General features: G+C 37.0%; 2 protein-coding genes across 2 annotated transcripts; both read right to left on the bottom strand.

Annotated features, from left to right (window-relative positions):
• Nucleotides 1-1,002: 1,002 nt before the first annotated feature.
• Nucleotides 1,003-21,313, bottom strand: LOC138325423 (uncharacterized). Its single transcript, XM_069271083.1, has 7 exons — nucleotides 21,090-21,313; nucleotides 4,536-4,940; nucleotides 4,040-4,193; nucleotides 3,278-3,531; nucleotides 2,572-2,716; nucleotides 1,728-1,803; nucleotides 1,003-1,238 (listed from the first exon to the last, which is right to left on the bottom strand). Exons 1-7 carry the CDS (start codon nucleotides 21,257-21,259, stop codon nucleotides 1,009-1,011), a joined length of 1,434 nt encoding a protein of 477 aa, XP_069127184.1. The 5' UTR covers nucleotides 21,260-21,313; the 3' UTR covers nucleotides 1,003-1,008.
• Nucleotides 7,133-11,844, bottom strand: LOC138325424 (phosphatidylinositol-glycan biosynthesis class W protein-like). Its single transcript, XM_069271084.1, has 6 exons — nucleotides 11,623-11,844; nucleotides 11,172-11,331; nucleotides 9,319-9,572; nucleotides 8,946-9,090; nucleotides 8,630-8,705; nucleotides 7,133-8,345 (listed from the first exon to the last, which is right to left on the bottom strand). The coding sequence occupies exons 1-6, from the start codon at nucleotides 11,700-11,702 to the stop codon at nucleotides 8,116-8,118; spliced, it is 945 nt and encodes a 314-aa protein (XP_069127185.1). The 5' UTR covers nucleotides 11,703-11,844; the 3' UTR covers nucleotides 7,133-8,115.
• Nucleotides 21,314-21,683: the final 370 nt, after the last annotated feature.

The following is a 21,683-nucleotide window of genomic DNA, read 5'->3' on the forward strand; positions in this document are numbered from 1 at the left end:
CACACAAAACAATTGTGACGATAATTCCACAACGTTAAGACAATACCATGTTGATATTTTGGTATTCCACTGCATCATGTCAATATTGTCATGTTTTTATGTATAATTAACAACAAATTCATCCAAAAATGTACAGTTAAGATAAAAATAATCATTTACTCCCTTGACAGCAGTTGCGATAATGTGAATCTTAGCCCTCTGGATATGCCTTGACAAGCCTCGTGTTTGACAACTTTAGAATCGCCCCTCCGGTTGAGATTTTCCTTTTGTCTTTGTCATCCTCAAGGAGGTGAAACATTATATGAATCTTAAGAGAATATTTTATGCATTCAACATGTCTTGCATTTGCAGAATACAAATATCTTAATTGCGCTCACTGAAGATGTGGATATCTGTCAGGGATAAGAGTACATTCTCACCCTATTAACAACAGTAAAATTATCTTTCAAACTTTCAAGCTGAATGTCATCAATTACAACATACATTTTGTAGAATATCAAAAATGGCTCATGCTGGATGAACATGTCACAAAACTGGTAATGAAGTGGAACCTGTTTCATATCTAGCATCCTCTTGGAATCAATTCATCGAGTTTTCATTATAATTGGAGCGAAATAACTTTGAAAGCATATGGACAGAAATTAACATATTATATAAGCCATAAATCAATTACCTAATTAGTTAGTATTACCGTATTCGACCCAATAAGAGCCCAGGGCACTTAAAAAAAATGATAAAAATGAAAAGGTGATAATAAGTCAAAATTATTGCAAATCTGTACCGTTCTATGTAATTTTGGTCCTTATTTATGCATGGGCAATTGAAACTGAGGCCTCAAAAAGGGGGGAGGGGCGCTTATAGGGACATGGGCGCTTATTGGGTCGAATACGGTATCCTTTATACAGGCATATTCCAATCTCTATGAGTCACAGACTGTGCTCCAAATTATCAAACTTTAATCGGGACATCCATTTTAAAAGTGCCAAGAACAGACCAAAAAAATGTGTTCTACCAAAATTTTAATCTCACTCTTCTAACAAACAAACAAACAGAAATGGCAGAGAGACAAGACATGTAGAGTGTGAGTATAAGGAAGCTTGGCAATGCTGACATGTGGATGGTTTCCATGGTGATATTCACTAATCCAGTCAGGACATTTGACAGCAGGAAATAAAACAGGCCGTTATAGTTGATCGCATTCAGGAGGCCTTTGGTTGGAAATGTTTGGACGGCTATGCCTGTATGTACAAGATAGACACTAATGAATATTTGTCCTGACAAAAGAGTTTACTGTACTGCAGAAGCAACTTCTGATTAATTTATTGATTTTCCTCTCCATTATACATTGTATTGAAAACCTTAAAAAAAATATCTAAAGAAAAAATAAGCCACCTGGTTACTTATTTTTTCTTTAGATATATTTTTTTATATATCTATGCTATATATTTTTAACAGAACACCACTCTCCTGTGCATGTGCATACATGTATGTATATGTAAGGGTTCGGGATTGGGTTTAAAGGTAGAAACCAGGTAGCTCAATTGGTAGTGCATCCAGGTACTGTCAGGAGGTTCCAAGTTCAAACCCCAGACTGACTAGTGTTTCGAAATTCTGGGTTTGAGCTTCCAACCTGGTCACTATATTTTTTCCTGGTCTTGGTCATACTTTTCGATAGTGTGGAAACACTAGCATTTAACTTTAACTAAATTTTTGTAATAAGAACTGACCTGAAGATATCTTAAGGTACTCCACAATGAGGTCCACCAACAGTGAAACACACATGGTCTGTGTGGACAGGGCCAGCTGTAAAACACAAGGAACTGAGTGCTAGTTCTACATAACTCATCATCAAGCTTAAAGGTTCATATGCTCTTTTGGTAACTTTAACCTTGAAACCCAGAAACAAAAAGTCTATATCAAAAGTATTTTACCCATACGTGACCTTTGTAATATTTTCTAAAAATCAACGCATATTGAAAAGTTTGTTTTCAAAAGAGTTTTGCTTATTTAGACCAAACAACATTCAACAAAGGTCATCGTCAATCATTTTGTTCACAATATGAAGTCTTTTGGAAAAAGTATATTTGAAGTAAAATATCACCTCTGTACTGAGTAGTTATCAAAGGGTTAATTGACAGGCAGAGAACTGAAAGTCACATACTCTTGACAAGTAATAAGCTAAAGTGCTGTATCACCTGATGACGGACTGCTTATGGAATCGTTGCAGCCATCAAAACAGACCAATAATGAAGTAGGCCTATAGTAATTTTTTTGATTTTGCCCCGGACAATACAACTGTGCAGGATATCCATAGAATGGAGAACCAAACACCAGCTCAAGCAATCAACCAAAGGAGGCAATACACAAGAATCACAGTCCAAATTTGGCAAAGAATCTGTTCACACCAATTCTTATTGCAACAAGACGATTAGGTATTAAATTTTGATCCTGGTATCAAGTGCGAAAACAATAGGCCTATTGGAAGACAATTTCTTCAAACAAATGGTTGACAGACAGATGGATGTAGCACCTCCCAATGCGAAACCCTCACTACTTCATTTAGTTACTTACAATCCAAAGAACAAAGGTGATGTTGGCAAACCTCCGTGACACTGGTTCTCCGTAGGCTAATGCTGATATACTGTATAGTACCCAGAAAAACATGCACATCACAGTCATGACAATTAACAGCGTTCTCCATGCTGACATGGTCCGTCTGTAATTCAAAGCATAAATCTTAAGTCCTCAAAAACTTTGAAATCACATTTATGAAATTGTGTTTTGTTCCCAATGATGACAGGTTCTGGATACATTTGTACGTCAAAGACAGAAGTTATTTCTATTGAGAATCGATGATACTGGTAGTTTTTTTTCCTATGCTGGTAAATACAAAATCATGTATCTTTTATGCTACAAACAAACCTGATTGAATGATAAATGAAATGCAAAACAATTAAGGTTTTACTCCAGGTAAAATCCTTCTGTTCAAAATAATAATAAACAGCATGTAGTAACAAATAGAAATACCAACATCATAGTCAAAATAAATTGAAATTTTCCAATTAATATCTCAAAATTTATATATTATTAATATGCTATAAAACTCAAATTCAAATATGATTATCTCCCCTGTTGAAATGATTTTAGACCCAAATACAAGTACGATTATCTCCCCTGAAAAGCTTATTTTAGATTCAAATAGGATTATCTTCCCAATCAAACTGATTTCAGTAGTCATAAGGATCACCAGTAACATGATTTTTGTTATCATTCTTACCTTTCATACCTGAAGATCATCTTTCCTATTTCTGTACCAAACACGTACAGAGCGAAGTACCCAAGACAGGAGAAGATACCCTCCCTATTAGCGTTGACTAGACCGTCACGACCACCCTGTCCATCCTCCCCTAGTAATATATAGTCCTTTAAACCGCCGTAGTCTAGACTATACTGGTACCCCACCACCACAGCTAGGGCACACAGGCTCCACAGAAACTCAGGCACGTTGATGTAGAAAAGGGTTGACATTATCTGTAGGCAAAACATATTCCTTGTACACATGTATATCTACTTCAACAATTTTAGATGTATAGCACGACAAGACACTTTTGAAGCATTACGTTATGTTAACATTGCAATTACCTATCGGAGGTTTTTCAAAGTTGTGAATGTCTCACTGTAGTTGCAGGTAAGCTTATCAATTTCAGTTCTTCCTCACCAAGTTAAAGTCTGGAAATTCATGGTTAAGACATTGCATCTACTGAATAAGAAAGTTCACATTTTTAAGCTTCAGTCTGAGTAGCTTATCTAAATCTCTCATAGTAAAGGAAATTGATATTTTTTCCAAAACTAATCAAATATATATAGTATTCTAACTTGGATTCAAACAGAATTACCTCCCCTGTCAAACTGATAACAAATGCTTTGAAAACTTAAATGTTTTGTCATTAATGTTCAAAACATACGACAAGTACATATATTCACTATTGTGACACAATCAGGAGTTACAATAAACTAAATTTCAATCATAATCACAGACCTTTAATGCAGCCAGAGTGAAAAAAAAATTCCAGTGAACACCATATTCAGAGACATGTTCATGGTAATTGGCTCCCTTTGTTACGAAAAATCTCAGCACCCCAAAGAACAGCAATGGTAAACATGAGGTGAGACAGTTCACTAAACAACGAATCCTGTCAAAATAAAGTATATGAACAATATCCATATTAAATGAACTCTCTTAGAAATTGCAATAACAATCATACATGATGGGCTAAACAAAAGCAAAATGATCTAGAACTTTTTGACTTCGAAATAGACAGGAATGGCCACAGCAGAGCACAGGGAACTGGCATAGTATTCATGTATATACTGGTATATATTGCAGATACTATAATATATATAAATACTGTTGGTTAGAAATTTGTGCCAAGTCCTTGTGCAGCAGATTATGTAAATTTAGTTGCTTCATTATTTTTTTAATAATTACATAAACATAGTTTTACTTTTAAAAGGTATTTAATAAGAACACCTACCCAGGATTTCTGTACTTGCCACGAGCCTCTGGTGATACAATAGCATTGGAAATGACGAATAGTCCAACTCCTGTATCCATGAAGCCTGTCCCATAGGTTTCCGCCTTACAAAAGCGTCGTGGAAACATCACAAAGTCCACACCAAGAATGGAAATTGCAGTACAAACAAGCACATATGCCCGGACATTGTTGATAAATGATAGCTGGGGATATATATGCCTTTCTCTTATTTCATTCCAACTGAGCCATTGTGTTTTAAAGCATCCAGAATTAAGTTTAAATACGATACCAGTCAGTGACAATATAAGGATGCAGACTAGAGAAAGAAATACATAGTCACTCCATAGTGTAAGGATTAACTGAAGAGGTAGCACCAGGCATATGTGGTCAATGGCAACTGTATACCTAAAACAAGAGTAAAACAGTAAATTAGAAATATATTTATCAATTATGGATATTTGCTGAGGTCGATATGGTGTTATATAACCAAATGATAGAATTATATAATGACTGAAGGCTTGTAGTCAATATTGTCACAATAAAGAATGATGGTCCAAGGACATCACCTTCTACATTTGGAGAATGATCTTGATACTTAGCTGTAACATCACAACAGTAATACAATGCATTTTTGTTTCTTAAAATAGCAACACCATGTCTATATGCAAAATATCAACCTACATGTGACTTTGTATTACCCAATAATAGTTGTTTCGTTTTTTGTGGGTTTTTTTTGTTTTGTTTTGATAAAGTCTACCGGGTATTTATTGTATAGGATCTAAGGCATCTATGTGGTTCATCAGCTTGGAAGTCTGAATTAAAAGAATGGAACCTGATGAATCCCCATCGAGTAAAATTATACCACAGTCAGACTTGTATCAGTTGAATATTGTCAATTTAAAATGATAAGAAGTATGGACCATATCAAGAAATTACCTGAAGTACTTTTTTTAAACAAAGGAAAGGTACATTTGTAAATGAATTAGATTTTGTAACATTAAGTATGAGAAACAGAACAATACTATATTTGTGAAATTGTGATGATTTCTTATTGTCTTGATACCTAGTGCTAAATGACAGGTGTATTTGATTAATTGATTAAAGGTTATGATGGAGTTTAGACTGTATGTTTATCAATACAATGATTCTTGTGTATTCAGATACAAGTTGGATTGCTGTTGCTGTAGTTCATGATATCTGTGATCAAATCATTATTCATCCTCAATACTCCAGGGGTTCCGATCACTTACGATCTCTACACCCCTGGACTATCTCATAGTGAAATTGAAGGCAGCTCAGCGGAAAACATTTGACCAATCACAGACCAGCAAAGATTTCCTTTGAAAACTACAGAGAGAGCGACGCCTAACATCAAAGCCACACAGTCAACCACAGTGTACCGTTATACGGCTCTTTTGATGTACATCAAAGGACTAAATTACCTGTTCTATTCTGTTGCCTCCAGTTTTACGATGAGATAGTCCAGGGGTGTTGAGATCGTAAGTGATCGGAACCCCTGGAGTATAGAGGATGATCATTATTTTGAGCAGGATATGTTAATAATTTTGGTTACAGATTGTCAAATTTAAATGAAAATTTAGTTTAGTTGTTTTAGGTCAAAATTTCAATCTTCACCATTTTTTTTTAAATTTTTTTTTTTTTTTTTTTCATTGTATGTACATATACCAAAACGGTTTGTGATTCTTAAAATATAACTTTAAAACATCGTCGGAGACCCAGGGGTGATGGCACTACCCCGATAATATAGTGTACATACTATAGTGCGATCACCCGTGGGTTTCAGACAATGCTTAAAGTGAACAGTCGGGCAAGGATGGCTAAAGTCGGTAAAAATGGTGTGAATGTATCCAGTGTAATTTCTTATGAAATAGAAAAATAAAATCTCTCGCCAAAATCTGTCTGCGTACGAAGAAATTAATTTAAAGTATTGGAATTCTAAAACGTCCTCCCGGCTTACTATGTCCGTGGTTACATTTCCACGCAGACTCGTTTTCAATACTTTCAACTTTTCTTTACTTTAATGGTCAGAACTGGGAAACTAAGCATAACTTGACCGTCGTATTAATAAGTGAGCACTTTTGGAAGGCTAATGAACGCATTTAGACTTGTTTTCTTTGCCCGACTATTCACTTTAAAAATGACTTTGATAATTTGTCCCAAAAATTATCGGTGAACTTACAGTTAATACTACACGCGTCATTCATTTTTAGATAATTTTGAATTGATAAATTTAATGTTTATTTCCATAAAGTGGGTTGTCTTATGTTTCCCAGTGTCTCCCTAATAATTGTTATACAGATTATGACTTTTATTACGCAACACAGTAAAACAGTGAAATGAAGCTTCTATGTTAACTTTGATTTACATCAACACTTGCGACTTTGTTTGGTGTTCTAACTTCATGTTAAACCATAACTTCATATTAAACCATGAATGTAGATGTTCTAACATTTTAACTGTTATTAAAGATGCTTCACCACTGACAAACAGTATCTTTTCACTAACAAAAACAAGAGTAGACGATTTAGTATTTTAGGCAAAATTAATTATTTTATATCATTTTTTGAGTTAATTAGATTTATATACACGATCTAACACCAATTATTGTTCAAATATGAATATCATTTATGCTCTGTCGGCGGTGGAGCATCTTTATTAAACTTTAAATGTTTGTTTCGGAAACATAGAGGGTCTTTACTGTTGTGCCAGTCTGATTGTTGATGATTCCACTCCTCTATTACTTTGCATGGTACACTGCTACTTCAGACAATGTCAGTAGCCTATTGTAGCTAATAGTAGGTCAAATGGTAGAACCTAGCAAGCACTACAATACAAGTGTATCTGTGACAATAGAGACACAAGGAGAAATCCCACACAGGTAAGAACTTTGCAGCAGTATACAACTTTCATTTGTATCCCTCATCTATCCTAGATGTAAAAGAGAGATTAATGTACAAATGCATGTAATAGTTCTGGATTGGAACCTGAGTGATCTGATAGATGGATTGCTAGAGTATCAGGCTAGTGTTCAAATCCTGGTCTAACTGTGCATTTTTCTGATTCCTCTAAACAATGAACAGTAAACTATATAGCCAGTCTCTACAGATTAATCATAATTTCTTTATTTCTTTCACAGTAACGAATGCCTGGTTTAAGCAATATCATTATAATATGCAGCTGAAGTGGCAGCATACATTTGTCAATGACATTATCAATTTTCACATATAAGGACATTCCTGTAATGAAACATCTTTTAGACAACTGAAATGTTATCACTATTCTTTTATGTGAACAAGGATATCTTTACCTTCATGGAAGAATTTGACTAGTCAGTTGCCTTGCCAGGCTGATATTGACTCGCAGAAATATTTCACAAGGGTTGAGATATCCCCATCTCTTTGACAAACCCATGTAAGATTCTAGTATTCTTCATATCAGAGTTAAAGGTATCTCTTTTGAACCTGATACATGCCATTTCGAACAGTTCAATGTGAAATATTTATTACAGCACTCAATGGGACAATGGGGATTCACAGATAAGATATTTCTATTATCATTGTTACCAAAACTTTATTTTCATTTTCCTTACAAACAAACAAACAGAAATGGCAGAGAGACAAGACATGTAGAGTGTGAGTATGAGGAAGCTTGGCAACGCTGACATGTGGATGGTTTCCATGGTGATATTCATAAATCCAGTCAGGACATTTGACAGCAGGAAATAAAATAGGCCGTTATAGTTGATTGCATTCAGGAGGCCTTTGGCTGGCAAAATCTCAATTGTCATACCTGAAATTAATTATTTTTGATAAAGTTACTAAATTTTTTAGATAAGTATCTTCGGTCAGTTTAAAATAAAGTTATAAATTTGCTCTAAAAAAATCTCTAGATATTTGCTAAAAGTTGACATGTGACTGCCTAAATACTGGTGACTATTACTATATACTCTGCATGTGAAATGAAAGCGCCATACAGAAGTATCTTGTTTGACATGGACTTTATTTGAAATTAATGAAGTTCTAATGTGTTTAACTGCTACTAAATTATAAAAAGTTGCAAAAGTATTCACTGACCTAGAGATATCCTGAGGTACTCCACAGTGAGATCCACCAACAGTAGAACAGACATGGTCTGTGTGGACAGGGCCAGCTGTAAAATGTATAGAAAGAAGCATACTACATAAATTACCTACCTCCATATGAAAATATTTACCGGGCATTCTAATTTGAAAACACAAATACAAAATAATAAAGGATCATTATGGTTTGGGTCAGCGCTCTTTGACCCCAAATTCCATAAAAAAATTTAAGCTGTGATTTAGTGATTAAATTGTTGTATTTGTACATTTAGTACATTTAGCCTAACTGGCAACTTCATTTAGTTACTTACAATCCAAAGAACGTAGGTGAGATTGGCAAACCTCCGTGACACTGGTTCTCCGTAGGCAACAGCTGATATACTATATAGTACCCAGAAAAACATGGACATCACAGTCATGACAATTAACAATGTTCTCTGTGCCGATAGGGTCCATCTGCAAGTCAAATATACAAACAGATTATGTAACATCACAACCTCAGCTAACACCTCGGTTGGGATTGTGTTATAAAATCTTAGCCCTCCACTGAGATTACCCGATCTCGATCACATACAGGTAACAGATTTTGTTGATTTCACTACATAAATTTGATTTGATAGATTCTTAATTAATTAAAGACACATTTACACATACAAAATTTAAACCAGAGACCTGAGAGCTTACCTTTCATAGCTGAAGATCATCTTTCCTATTTCTGTACCAAACACATACAGAGCGAAGTACCCCAGACAGGAGAAGATACCCTCCCTATTAGCGTTGACTATTCCGTCACGACCGCCCTGTCCATCCTCCCCTAGTAATATGTAGTCCTTCAAACTGCCGTAGTCTAGACTATACTGGTACCCCACCACCACAGCTAGGGCACACAGGCTCCACAGAAACTCAGGCACGTAGATGTAGAAAAGGGTTGACATGATCTGTAGGCAAAAAATATTCCTTGTACACATGTATTTCAGTTCTTCCTCACCAGGTTCAAGTCTGGAAATTCACTGTTAAGACATTTCTTCTACTGAATACCAAAGCTCATTGTGATTCGCACACCTCAATGTGCTTATAGGGGCTTCCTCTGGGATTTCTTAACGAGAAATCCCAGAGGGATCTTTGCGCCCATCAAAGACTGATCTATGTCTGAAAATTGTCAGATGTATCTTTTCTCTACTTTTCAAACTTAAACAACCAAAATCCAAGATGGCTGCCTGGTGGCCATCTTGTTGACTGATTGGTCCCAAAATGCAATATGCACAACTAGAACCCTAGGGGAACCTATATATGTAATTTGAGAATGATCCCTTCAGAACTTTCTGAGAAATAGCGATATTGATTAACTTTTAACTATCAAAATCCAAGATGGCTGCCTGGCGGCTATCTTGTTGATTAATTGGTCTCAAAATGCAATATGTGTAACTAGGGCCCTAGAGGAACCTACATATGAAATTTGGAAATGATCCCTTCTGTACTTTCAGAGAAATAGCAATAACAAACTTTAACTATCAAAATCAAAGATAGCTGCCTTGCGGCCATCTTGTTGACCGATTGGTCCCAAAATGCAATATCCACAACTAGGGCCCTAGGGGAACCTATGTATGAAATTTGAGAATGATCCCTTCAGTGCTTTCTGAAAAATAGCGATAACAAACTATAAATATCAAAATCCAAGATGGCTACCTGGCTTCTTTGTTAACTAATTGGTCCCAAAATGCAAAATGCATAACTAGGGCCCTAGGGGAACCTACATATGAAATTTGAGAATGATCCATTCAGCACTTCTTGAGAAATAGCGATAACAAGAAGACCACGAACGAAAGGCGATTTGAATAGTTAGTGTTTATAATGAGTCAAATTGTAAGTTCATATCATTGCTTAAGAAAGTCACTATACAAATTAGCAATCAATCCTTAATTTTAGAAATACAGTATATATACATTGCATGTATAACCCCTCTAACTTGAACCTGCATTCCTCAAATACCCTCCATTTGTCAAACTGATCGCATGTTCCTGAACTTGTCCCTATATTTCACCTAACAAAGCCAAAGATAGCTTAAACAGCCAATCGTCGAATACCTTTATTCCTCAAACAGAAAATTTCAAATATATCCCCATTTCATCAAATACATAGTATTAAAAATTTTCTCACATCAGTTTTTATTCAATGCATATTTTTTTTTTCAACTTGATATTGCTATCAAAAAACGCTTTCATAAAAGTTCAAAATGTTAAAAACCATGGTAATTAAAATGTCATTGACATTCATTGTTTGTCATACTTTTGGACATTTTGACTGTTAATGATCGATTGGATGAGTAAAATACCCTGTATTTCGAATTCTAGAACTACTGATCTGGTCCCATGCTGTTTGAGTTATAAAGGTTTTATTGTATTCAACAAACAAATAACAGTTGATGAAAATGTTCATACTTTAAAGGACTGGTTACAGTATAAAACAATTATTAATTATAAGATACATGTCATCACCCTAAATGATTTGATAGCTACAATGCAACACCAAATACCAACCTTCAAAACTGTGAGTGTGATGAAGAAATTCCAGTGTACACCATATTCAGAGACATGTTTATGGTAGTTAGCTCCCTTTGTTAGTACCAATCTTGATAACCCAAGGAACAACAACGGTAGACACGAGACGAGACGGTTCAGTAGACAGCCAATTTGAATCCTGTCCAAAAATATGATAGATGTGTCAAAATTTACATTATATTATTTCATATACATGTACTAACATTATATTGTTTAATGTACTATCAATTCCCTATGTCCAGAAAAAGTGTGGCAATTATTAAGAGTTTTCACCGTAAAGACAGAAACAGAAATAACATATTAAAGCATGTTGTACATGTCTTGACTATCATTTGAGATTAAAAAAGATGCAGTTAAAGTTAAGTTTAGCTTCTTCATATGATATTATTAATATTCATTGTTTAGGTTAATATTATTACTTAAATCTTACCCAGGATTACTGTACTTGCCACGAGCCTCAGGTGACACAACAGCATTGGAGATGACAAACATTCCTACAGCTATATCCATGAAGCCTGTGCCATAGGTTTCCGCCTTACAGAATCGCCGTGGAAATATCACACCGAGAATTGAAATTGCAGTATAAATAAGCAAATATGCCCTGAAATTGTTGATGAATGACAGCTGGGGATCTGTTTTTTTGTCTTGTATTTTATTCCAACTGAGCCATTGTATTTTGAATCTTGAGTTGAGTTGAAGTGAGATGGGGATCAGCAACAGTAAAAGGATGCCAAGTAGAAAAAGAAATACATAGTCACTCCAGAGTGTGAGGACTAACTGAAGGGGTAACACCAGGCATATATGGTCAATGGCCACAGTATACCTGGAACAAAATCACTTAAAATGAGTTAAAGCAATCTTAATCATGCACCAATTATTATGTACACAAAAGCAAAATGAAAATTATAATTTTGTGAGTTTACAAGACTTACTTTCAGTAACAATATCATATCAGTACTTTTTCATGGAAGAATGCAATATGTCATTAAATTATTTTTGTAAGAAGAACTATATATATATATACATGTACTTTCTATTATTCAAATATGATAAATACTAGGGTATATACGTAGTATCATATATTGTTAATATCTAAAAATAAAGTGTCCATTGATACCAATAACAGCTATTACAGTTTTCATCCCTAGCATTAGTATACCCGGTATATATCATGTGTCCACTGTCCAGTGTATAAAAGCAAAGATAAATGACGTTTTCCCACTCAAAAGATAATGGCAAAAAAAAATAAAATTGTAAGGCATTTGTAATATTCTGCATACCCATCACTTACCTTTGTGCAGTTGAAAGTATATTTGTGCATGATCACAAACCGCTTGGTCAACATGGACTCATCCGACAGCCAAGACCTTCCTGATCTTCTGTACTTGAATTGGACATAGCGAGTATTTAGAAAATCACGTAGGGGTCACAAGGGTGGATTGTTATGTTACTATTAGACCTTTGATGATAAATGCACCCACTACTGTAAACCAACCTACTTTTGTGGCTACTTTCACAATTTCCATTTTAAAACATGGATTTTGTCTTATTCGCAGAGATATAACTTTTGTGGAATGAAAGAATGAAGTTGAATTTGAATTGACGTTTATTTTAATTTGTTTTAGATTAACAGTGTGTGTTGGGGTCATCATATATATAAGGACATGCCAGTTTATAAGGTGGAGGAAAGTGGGAGTACACAAATTAAAATTAAGAAAAGCAATCAACAGATAGTCGATACCCGACAACTGCCACACATGCACAGGTTCCGGACTTGCAAATCAGATGTGAAGGACCAGGATAGAGACTATTGTATATATGTAAAAACACCCTGACAACTCTGAATTCAAATACCTTTCAATATCAATCTTGCAGAGACAAAATTTTGTGAACTGAATTGGACTGTAAAACTAAACGCCACAAAAGAAAGTTGATTTACAATATGTATTAATGGATCAGTACAAAGCTGGTGTACAAATATGTATGTAGTATAGGAAAAAGTGAAACAGTGGTTATAACACAGTCATCTGACAAAGTCATCAGTATTGGTATTATAGGTGATTAGATATTGTAAAACAGTAAACTGTTTTTATTTTATCAAAAGATGATGACCATCAAAACAGTTTCAGAGTAGTTTGGTTTTTTTATTAAACAATGAGGGGGGAGATTTCCAGGTTTTATTTGTTTTTCAGCGGTTTGATTTGGGAATTTTTCATTGTAATTGGGAAAAAATAGGGGGATTTGGCATTGGGAATGGAATGACCCCAGTTATATAAGGAAACAAGAGGCCCATGGGCCTTAACGGTCATCTGACTCATGGCACAAAACAACAAAGTCACAGTATAAAGTATTGGTTAACGATTAATATAAACAATACAAGGAACTCCTTAGTTGAATATGTAAGTTTCTGAAATAGGTAATTGTCAATTGTTGAACAAACTTAGCTCTTCATCCATATATGGTTGTAACACATTCAAGGATTAATATAAGGAGGAGTCAGATTTTAAAGCCAAATATCAACAAAGCTCCCATTTTGGACCTCCGCCGTACTATCCCCATGGGTCTTAGCTCCGCGGTCCTTTCTAAAATATGATTGTCCTTACCTAAAGTTCTTCCTTCCGAATCAAATAAAACCCCTATAGACCAATTTTCATTGAGATTGGAGACTGAAACATTAAAACAGGAAGTGGGCCAGGGGCCATCTTGGAATACCAAAATCTTTACGAAAATGTTTGCATGTTGTTCGGTATCAATTAAAACCCCTATAGACCATTTTCATTGAGATCGGAGACTGAAACCTGAAAAAAGGAAGTGGGCCAGCGGCCATCTTGGAATACCAAAATCTTTACGAAAATGTTTACATGTTGTTCGGCATCAATTAAAACCCCTATAGACCAATTTTCATTGAGATCGGAGACCGAAACCTAAAACAGGAAGTGGGCCAGCTAAAATTAAGAAAATTTGCCCTTTTGGGGTTTCACCCCTCAGCCCCTAGGGGTCGGACCAGACTCATTTATATAAAATATGATTGTCCATCCCCAATGATGTTTCACATTAAATATGGATGAAATTCATCCAAGGATGAAGGAGGAGTAGGATTTTAAAGCTAAAATTAAGAAAATTACCCCATTTGGGGCCCCACCCCTCAGCCCCTAGGGGTCGGACCAGGCTCATTTATAAAAAATATGATTGTCCTTCCCCAATGATGTTTTATAGCAAATATAGATGAAATCCATCCAAGGATAAGGAGTAGTATTTTAAAGCTAAAAATAACCTTTTTGGGGCCCCACCCCTCAGCCCCTAGGGGACGGACCAGGCTCATTTATATAAAATATGATTGTCTGTCCCCAATGATGTTTCACACCAAATATGGATGATATCCATCCAAGGATGAAGGAGGAGTAGGATTTAAAATTTCCCCTTTTGGGGCCCCGCCCCTCTGCCCCTAGGGGTCGGACCAGGCTCATTTATATAAAATATGATTGCCCTTTCCCAACAACGTTTCACACCAAATATGGATAAAATCCATCCAAGAATGAAGGAGGAGTAGGATTTTAAAGCTAAAATTAAGAAAATTTGCCCTTTTGGGGCCCCACCTCTCAGCCCCTAGGGGTCGGACCAGGCTCATCAATATAAAATATGATTGTCCTCCCCCAATGATGTTTCACACCAAATATGAATGAAATCAACCCAAGGATGAAGGAGGAGTAGGATTTTAAAGCTAAAATTAAGAAAATTTGCCCTTTTGGGGCCCCACCCCTCAGCCCCTAGGAGTCAGACCAAACTCATTTATATAAAATATGACTTTCCTTCCCTAATGATGTTTCACACCAAATATGGATGAAATCAACCCAAGGATGAAGGAGGAGTAGGATTTTAAAGCTAAAATTAAGAAAATTTGCCCTTTTGGGGCCCCACCCCTCAGCCCCTAGGGGTCGGACCAAACTCATTTATATAAAATATGACTGTCCTTCCCTAATGATGTTTCACACCAAATATGGATGAAATCAACCCAAGGATGAAGGAGGAGTAGGATTTTAAAGCTTAAAATAAGAAAATTTGCCCTTTTGGGGCCCCATCCCTCAGCCCCTAGAGGTCGGACCGAGTTCATTTATATAAAATATGATTGTCCTTCCCCAATGATGTTTCACACCAAATATGGATGTAATCCGCCCAAGGGTTAAGGAGGAGTAGGCTTTTGTATAAATAGTCTTACGCACGACGCACGGCGGACGGCGGACGGCGCACGACGACGGACGAAACACGATGACAATAGGTCATCCTGACCTTTGGTCAGATGACCTAAAAATATGATTGCCCATCCCAAATGATGTTTCACACTAAATATGGATGAAATCCATCCAAGGATGAGGAAGGAGTAGGATTTTAAATCTAAAATTAAGAAAATTTGCCCTTTTGGGGCCCCACCCCTCAGCCCCTAGGAGTCGGACCAAGCTCATTTATATAAAATATGATTGTCCTTCCCCAATGATGTTTCACACCAAATATAGATGAAATCCATCCAAGGATGAGGAAAGAGTAGGATTTTAAAGCTAAAATTAAGAAAATTTGCCCTTTTGGGGCCCCACCCCTCAGCCCCTAGGGGTCGGACCAGGCTCATTTATATAAAATATGATTGTCGGTCCCCAATGATGTTTCACACTAAATATGGATGAAATCCATCCAAGGATGAAGGAGGAGTAGGATTTAAAAGCTTAAATTAAGAAAATTTGCCCTTTTGGGGCCCCGCATCTCTGCCCCTAGGGGTCGGACTTATCTCATTTATATACAAGAGGCCCATGGGCCTTAACGGTCATCTGACTATTAGTACAATACAACATAGTCGTTTAAAGATTTTAGCCTATTTGACCTCTGTGACCTTGATTGAAGGTCAAGGTAATTCATTTGAACAAACTTGGTAGCCCTTCATCCCAGCATGCTACCAGCATGCCACATGCTCAATATCAGTACCCTGGGCCTTCTGGTTCTTGAGAAGACGTCATTTAAAGATTTTAGTCTATTTGCCGCCCGTGACCTTAAATGAAGATCAAGGTCATTCATTTGAATAAACTTGATAGCCCTTCATCCAAGCATGCTACATGCCCAATATCAGTACCCTGGGCCTTCTGGTTCTTAAGAAGAAGTCATTTAAAGATTTTAGCCTATTTGACCCCTGTGACCTTGAATGAAGATCAAGGTCATTCATTTGAACAAACTTGGTAGCCCTTTATCCCAGCATGCCACAGGCCTAATATCAGGTCTCTAGGCCTCTTCGTTATTCACAAGAATTTGTTTAAATGATTTAAGCCTATTTGACCCCTGTGACCTTGAATGAAGGTCAAGGTCATTTATTTGAACAAACTTGGTAGCCCTTCATCCCAGCATCCTACAGGCCAAATATCAGTACCCTGGGCCTTCTGGTTCTTGAGAAGAAGTCATTTAAATATTTTAGCCTTTTTGACCCCCGTGACCTTGAATGAAGGTTAAGGTCATTCATTTGAACAAACTTGGTAGCCCTTCATCCAAGCATGTCACAGGCCAAATATCAGTACCCTGGGCCTTCTGGTTCTTGAGAAGAAGTCGTTTAAAGATTTTAGCCTATTTGACCCTCGTGACCTTCAATGAAGGTCAAGGTCATTTATTTGAACAAACTTGGTAGCCCTTCATCCCAGCATGCCACAGGCCTAATATCAGGTCTCTAGGCCTCTTAGTTATTCACAATAAGTTGTTTAAAGGATTTTAGCCTATTTGACCCCTGTGACCTTGAATGAAGGTCAAGATCATTTATTTGAACAAACTTGGTAGCCCTTCATCCCAGCATCCTACAGGCCAAATATCAGTACCCTGGGCCTTCTGCTTCTTGAGAAGAAGATGTTTAAATATTTTAGCCTTTTTAACCCTCGTGACCTTGAATGAAGGTCAAGGTCATTTATTTGAACAAACTTGGTAGCCCTTCATCCCAGCATGCCACAGGCCTAATATCAGGTCTCTAGGCCTCTTAGTTATTCACAAGAAGTTGTTTAAAGGATTTTAGCCTATTTGACCCCTGTGACCTTGAATGAAGGTCAAGGTAATTCATTTGAACAAACTTGGTAGCCCTTCATCCCAGCATCCTACAGGTCAAATATCAGTACCCTGGGCCTTCTGGTTCTTGAGAAGAAGTTGTTTAAAGATTTTAGCCTTTTTGACCCTCGTGACCTTGAATGAAGGTCAAGGTCATTTATTTGAACAAACTTGGTAGCCCTTCATCCCAGCATGCCACAGGCCTAATATCAGGTCTCTAGGCCTCTTAGTTATTCACAAGAAGTTGTTTAAAGGATTTTAGCCTATTTGACCCCTGTGACCTTGAATGAAGGTCAAGGTCATTTATTTGAACAAACTTGGTAGCCCTTCATCCCAGCATCCTACAGGCCAAATATCAGTACCCTCGGCCTTCTGGTTCTTGAGAAGAAGTTGTTTAAAGATTTTAGCCTTTTTGACCCTCGTGACCTTCAATGAAGGTCAAGGTCATTTATTTGAACAAACTTGGTAGCCCTTCATCCAAGCATGCCACAGGCCTAATATCAGGTCTCTAGGCCTCTTAGTTATTCACAAGAAGTTGTTTAAAGGATTTTAGCCTATTTGACCCCTGTGACCTTGAATGAAGGTCAAGGTCATTTATTTGAACAAACTTGGTAGCCCTTCATCCCAGCATCCTACAGGCCAAATATCAGTACCCTGGGCCTTCTAGTTCTTGAGAAGAAGTTGTTTAAAAATTTTAGCCTTTTTGACCCCTGTGACCTTGAATGAAGGTCAAGGTCATTTATTTGAACAAACTTGGTAGCCCTTCATCCCAGCATCCTACAGGCCAAATATCAGTACCCTGGGCCTTCTGGTTCTTGAGAAGAAGTTGTTTAAATATTTTAGCCTTTTTGACCCTCGTGACCTTGAATGAAGGTCAAGGTCATTTATTTGAACAAACTTGGTAGCGCTTCATCCCAGCATGCCACAGGCCTAATATCAGGTCTCTAGGCCTCTTAGTTATTCACAAGAAGTTGTTTAAAGGATTTTAGCCTATTTGACCCCTGTGACCTTGAATGAAGGTCAAGGTCATTTATTTGAACAAACTTGGTAGCCCTTCATCCCAGCATCCTACAGGGCAAATATCAGTACCCTGGGCCTTCTGGTTCTTGAGAAGAAGTTGTTTAAAGATTTTAGCCTTTTTGACCCCTGTGACCTTGAATGAAGGTCAAGGTCATTCATTTGAACAAACTTGGTAGCCCTCCATCCCAGCAACCTACAGGCCAAATATGAGTACCGTGGGCCTTCTGGTTATTGAGAAGAAGTTGTTTGAATAAAAAGTTTACGCACGGCGCACGGCGCACGACGACGGACGGTGCATGATGACAATAGGTCATCCTGACCCTTCGGGTCAGATGACCTAAAAATATGATTGTCCTTCCCCAATGATGTTTCACACCAAATATGGATGAAATCCATCCAAGGATGAGGAAAGAGTAGGATTTTAAAGCTAAAATTAAGAAAATTTGCCCTTTTGGGGCCCCACCCCTCAGCCCCTAGGAGTCGGACCAAGCTCATTTATATAAAATATGATTGTCCTTCCCCAATGATGTTTCACACCAAATATAGATGAAATCCATCCAAGGATGAAGGAGGAGTAGGATTTTAAGGCTAAAATTAAGAAAATTTGCCCTTTTGGGGCCCCACCCCTCAGCCCCTAGGGGTCGGACCAGGCTCATTTATATAAAATATGATTGTCGGTCCCCAATGATGTTTCACACTAAATATGGATGAAATCCATCCAAGGATGAAGGAGGAGTAGGATTTAAAAGCTTAAATTAAGAAAATTTGCCCTTTTGGGGCCCCGCCCCTCTGCCCCTAGGGGTCGGACTTATCTCATTTATATAAAATATGATTGTCCTTCCCCAAGGATGTTTCACACCAAATATGGATGTAATTCACTCAAGGGTTTAGGAGGAGTAGGCTTTTGTATAAATAGTTTTACGCACGACGCATGGCGGACGGCGGACGGCGGACGGCGCACGACGACGGACGTAACACGATGACAATAGGTCATCCTGACCTTCGGTCAGATGACCTAAAAACTCACTGACTAATCACCCCTATAACATTTGTATAAATTTATGCAACCCAATTGTTATGAGCACTTACAACCAGAAATAAAATCAAAAGAAATGCAGTAAGATCATAAGAATTCAATTGCGCAATAATGCACATGAGTCTGCATCAATTGTGTTTATTCTTCTTTCAACAATTGCTACTATAGCTAGCATGTCAACAATTACTCAAAAAAAGTTAGAGTTGCAAGTACAATTACCCACCCCCACAAGAATCATCTGGAGCACTGATACCTCAACAAAGGGCTACATTGGTAAAAATCACTGAATTTATATGTATACCTACTCATGTCATAAGAAGTTGAAATATACCACCATAAGTCCATAGTGGTCAATCTACAGTCCATTCTTTAAGGTATTAGCACCTGTTAAAACTAGTCATATTTTGTCTGTATATATATATTATTTCTTAGGTGTCATATAAGCCAAAACATGATCACATCGATCCGAAACATCCCAATTCATCTAGTTGCTTTGCCGATTTGAACACTATGATCCATGGAATTGTATGTAATGTAAAGAACAGGGAAATTACACATATGATTCCTGTCAATTGCCTCGACCAGGAATCGCACCTGGGTCTCCATCCGACGTGAAAAACTATGGCTCTACATACTGACTGAGCTAGAAGATTGCTCCATCAGCTGAGTGACAGACATCATATTGTACAAACCACACCAACCCGTTCCTTTTACAGTAAATACCAGGGTATTCATGACATCCTGTTACAATAGTGTGAGGATCTAGCTTATATTGGCAAAGTTTGATCATGGGGCATGGGATGTATGTTACTGTTACTTTTATGCAAGCTCATGTATATATATTTGGTGAAAGGTGACCATTTGCTTGTTTTCAGCCCTGTGATAATTTTCCTGTGGTTAGCGATGTATTGAATATTTTGTCGAGTATATATGTATAGTACCATTATAGCTTAATCCTTTGCATATTTTCCCTGAATTTAGTCATACTGTATGGTAGACGGCACGCTCCCGTGCGAATAAATTTATAGAGAAATACCACACCGACAATGTATACATTTGACCCTATGACAGCAATTTTAGAGGATAGGTTAAGGAGGATAACTGATTTTATCAGACTTTCATGTAGTACCGTACATGGGTGCTCATCCTCGATACTCCATACGTTCTGATCACTTACGATCTCTACACCCCTGGACTATCTCGTAGTAAAATTGGAGGCAACAGACCAAAACAGGTAATCCAGTCCTTTTGATGCACATCACAAGAACCATATAAAGGTACCCTGTGGTTGACTGTGTGGCTTTGAAGTTAAGCGTCGCTCTCTCTGTAGTCATCAAATTACTTTATGATGGCCTGTGAATGGTTCATATTTTTCTTATGAGCTGCCTTCAGTTTTATTAGAAGATATAGTCCTGGGGTGTACAGATCGTAAGTGATCGGAAACCCTGGAGTACTTCTACTTCTGCTTCGTAATGATTAATGACCACCTTCAACAGGATGAAGATTATGTCATATGGTGGTGTGCTAAATGCCAAAGATTGAGTAAAAAGTATAAACGGATTTAGAGAAAAAACAACCCAATATATTGGCTCTCTTCTACTTCTAGAATATAACGTCTAACGAAGATGATGGATGTCCAACGCTGCGGAAATGTATCAATTAAAGAAGCATAAAGTCTAGGTGGTTTAGAAGCCATATTTTTATAGACCAAAGCTCAGGTATATATAAATATCTATTTAAAAGCAATCTATTTCCCATTACTAAGAGAGCTAATTTACCAGGTGAAACGGGGAGTCGTTTTCCATAGGAACGTCTGCACACACACGCGAGAAAACACTGCTATCCCTGATGCACATAGGATGGCGGCGACTTCAGGCGATGTTGTCCCCACATGGTCGCTAACGAACTGTTCGTGAAGCTCCTTATAGGATATATTTCCTGTCGACATTTCTATGCGGCTTTTGTTTTCGTTTTACTCCATTACGTGGTACAATAACATTGATATAGTTTAGTCTGCGAAATGATTTTATCGATTAGATAATCGTAACTGTAACATTAAAAACAGGATAATATAGTCGATAAGAAATGTTCACTGTAGATAATTTTTAAGGCAATTTGATCATGATCTCGGGTACGCTTGAAAAGGTATTTTTGATGGCGGGAAACTTTTAAAGGGGCTAACCACGAAGCAAAATATGATATAAATATATTTTTCTACATTACTGATAAAACATATAACAAGAAATATTGACAAATTCACGACATTGTTAAGTATTTTGATCAATAATGATGAAATTCCAAATCGTTGATCAATACGATAAGCAGGTACAACATGTACATTGTACGTTGTACCCATACTCAAGCCAAAGTCA

Source organism: Argopecten irradians, chromosome 6 (genome assembly GCF_041381155.1).
Source record: "Argopecten irradians isolate NY chromosome 6, Ai_NY, whole genome shotgun sequence".
NCBI lineage: Eukaryota > Metazoa > Mollusca > Bivalvia > Pectinida > Pectinidae > Argopecten > Argopecten irradians.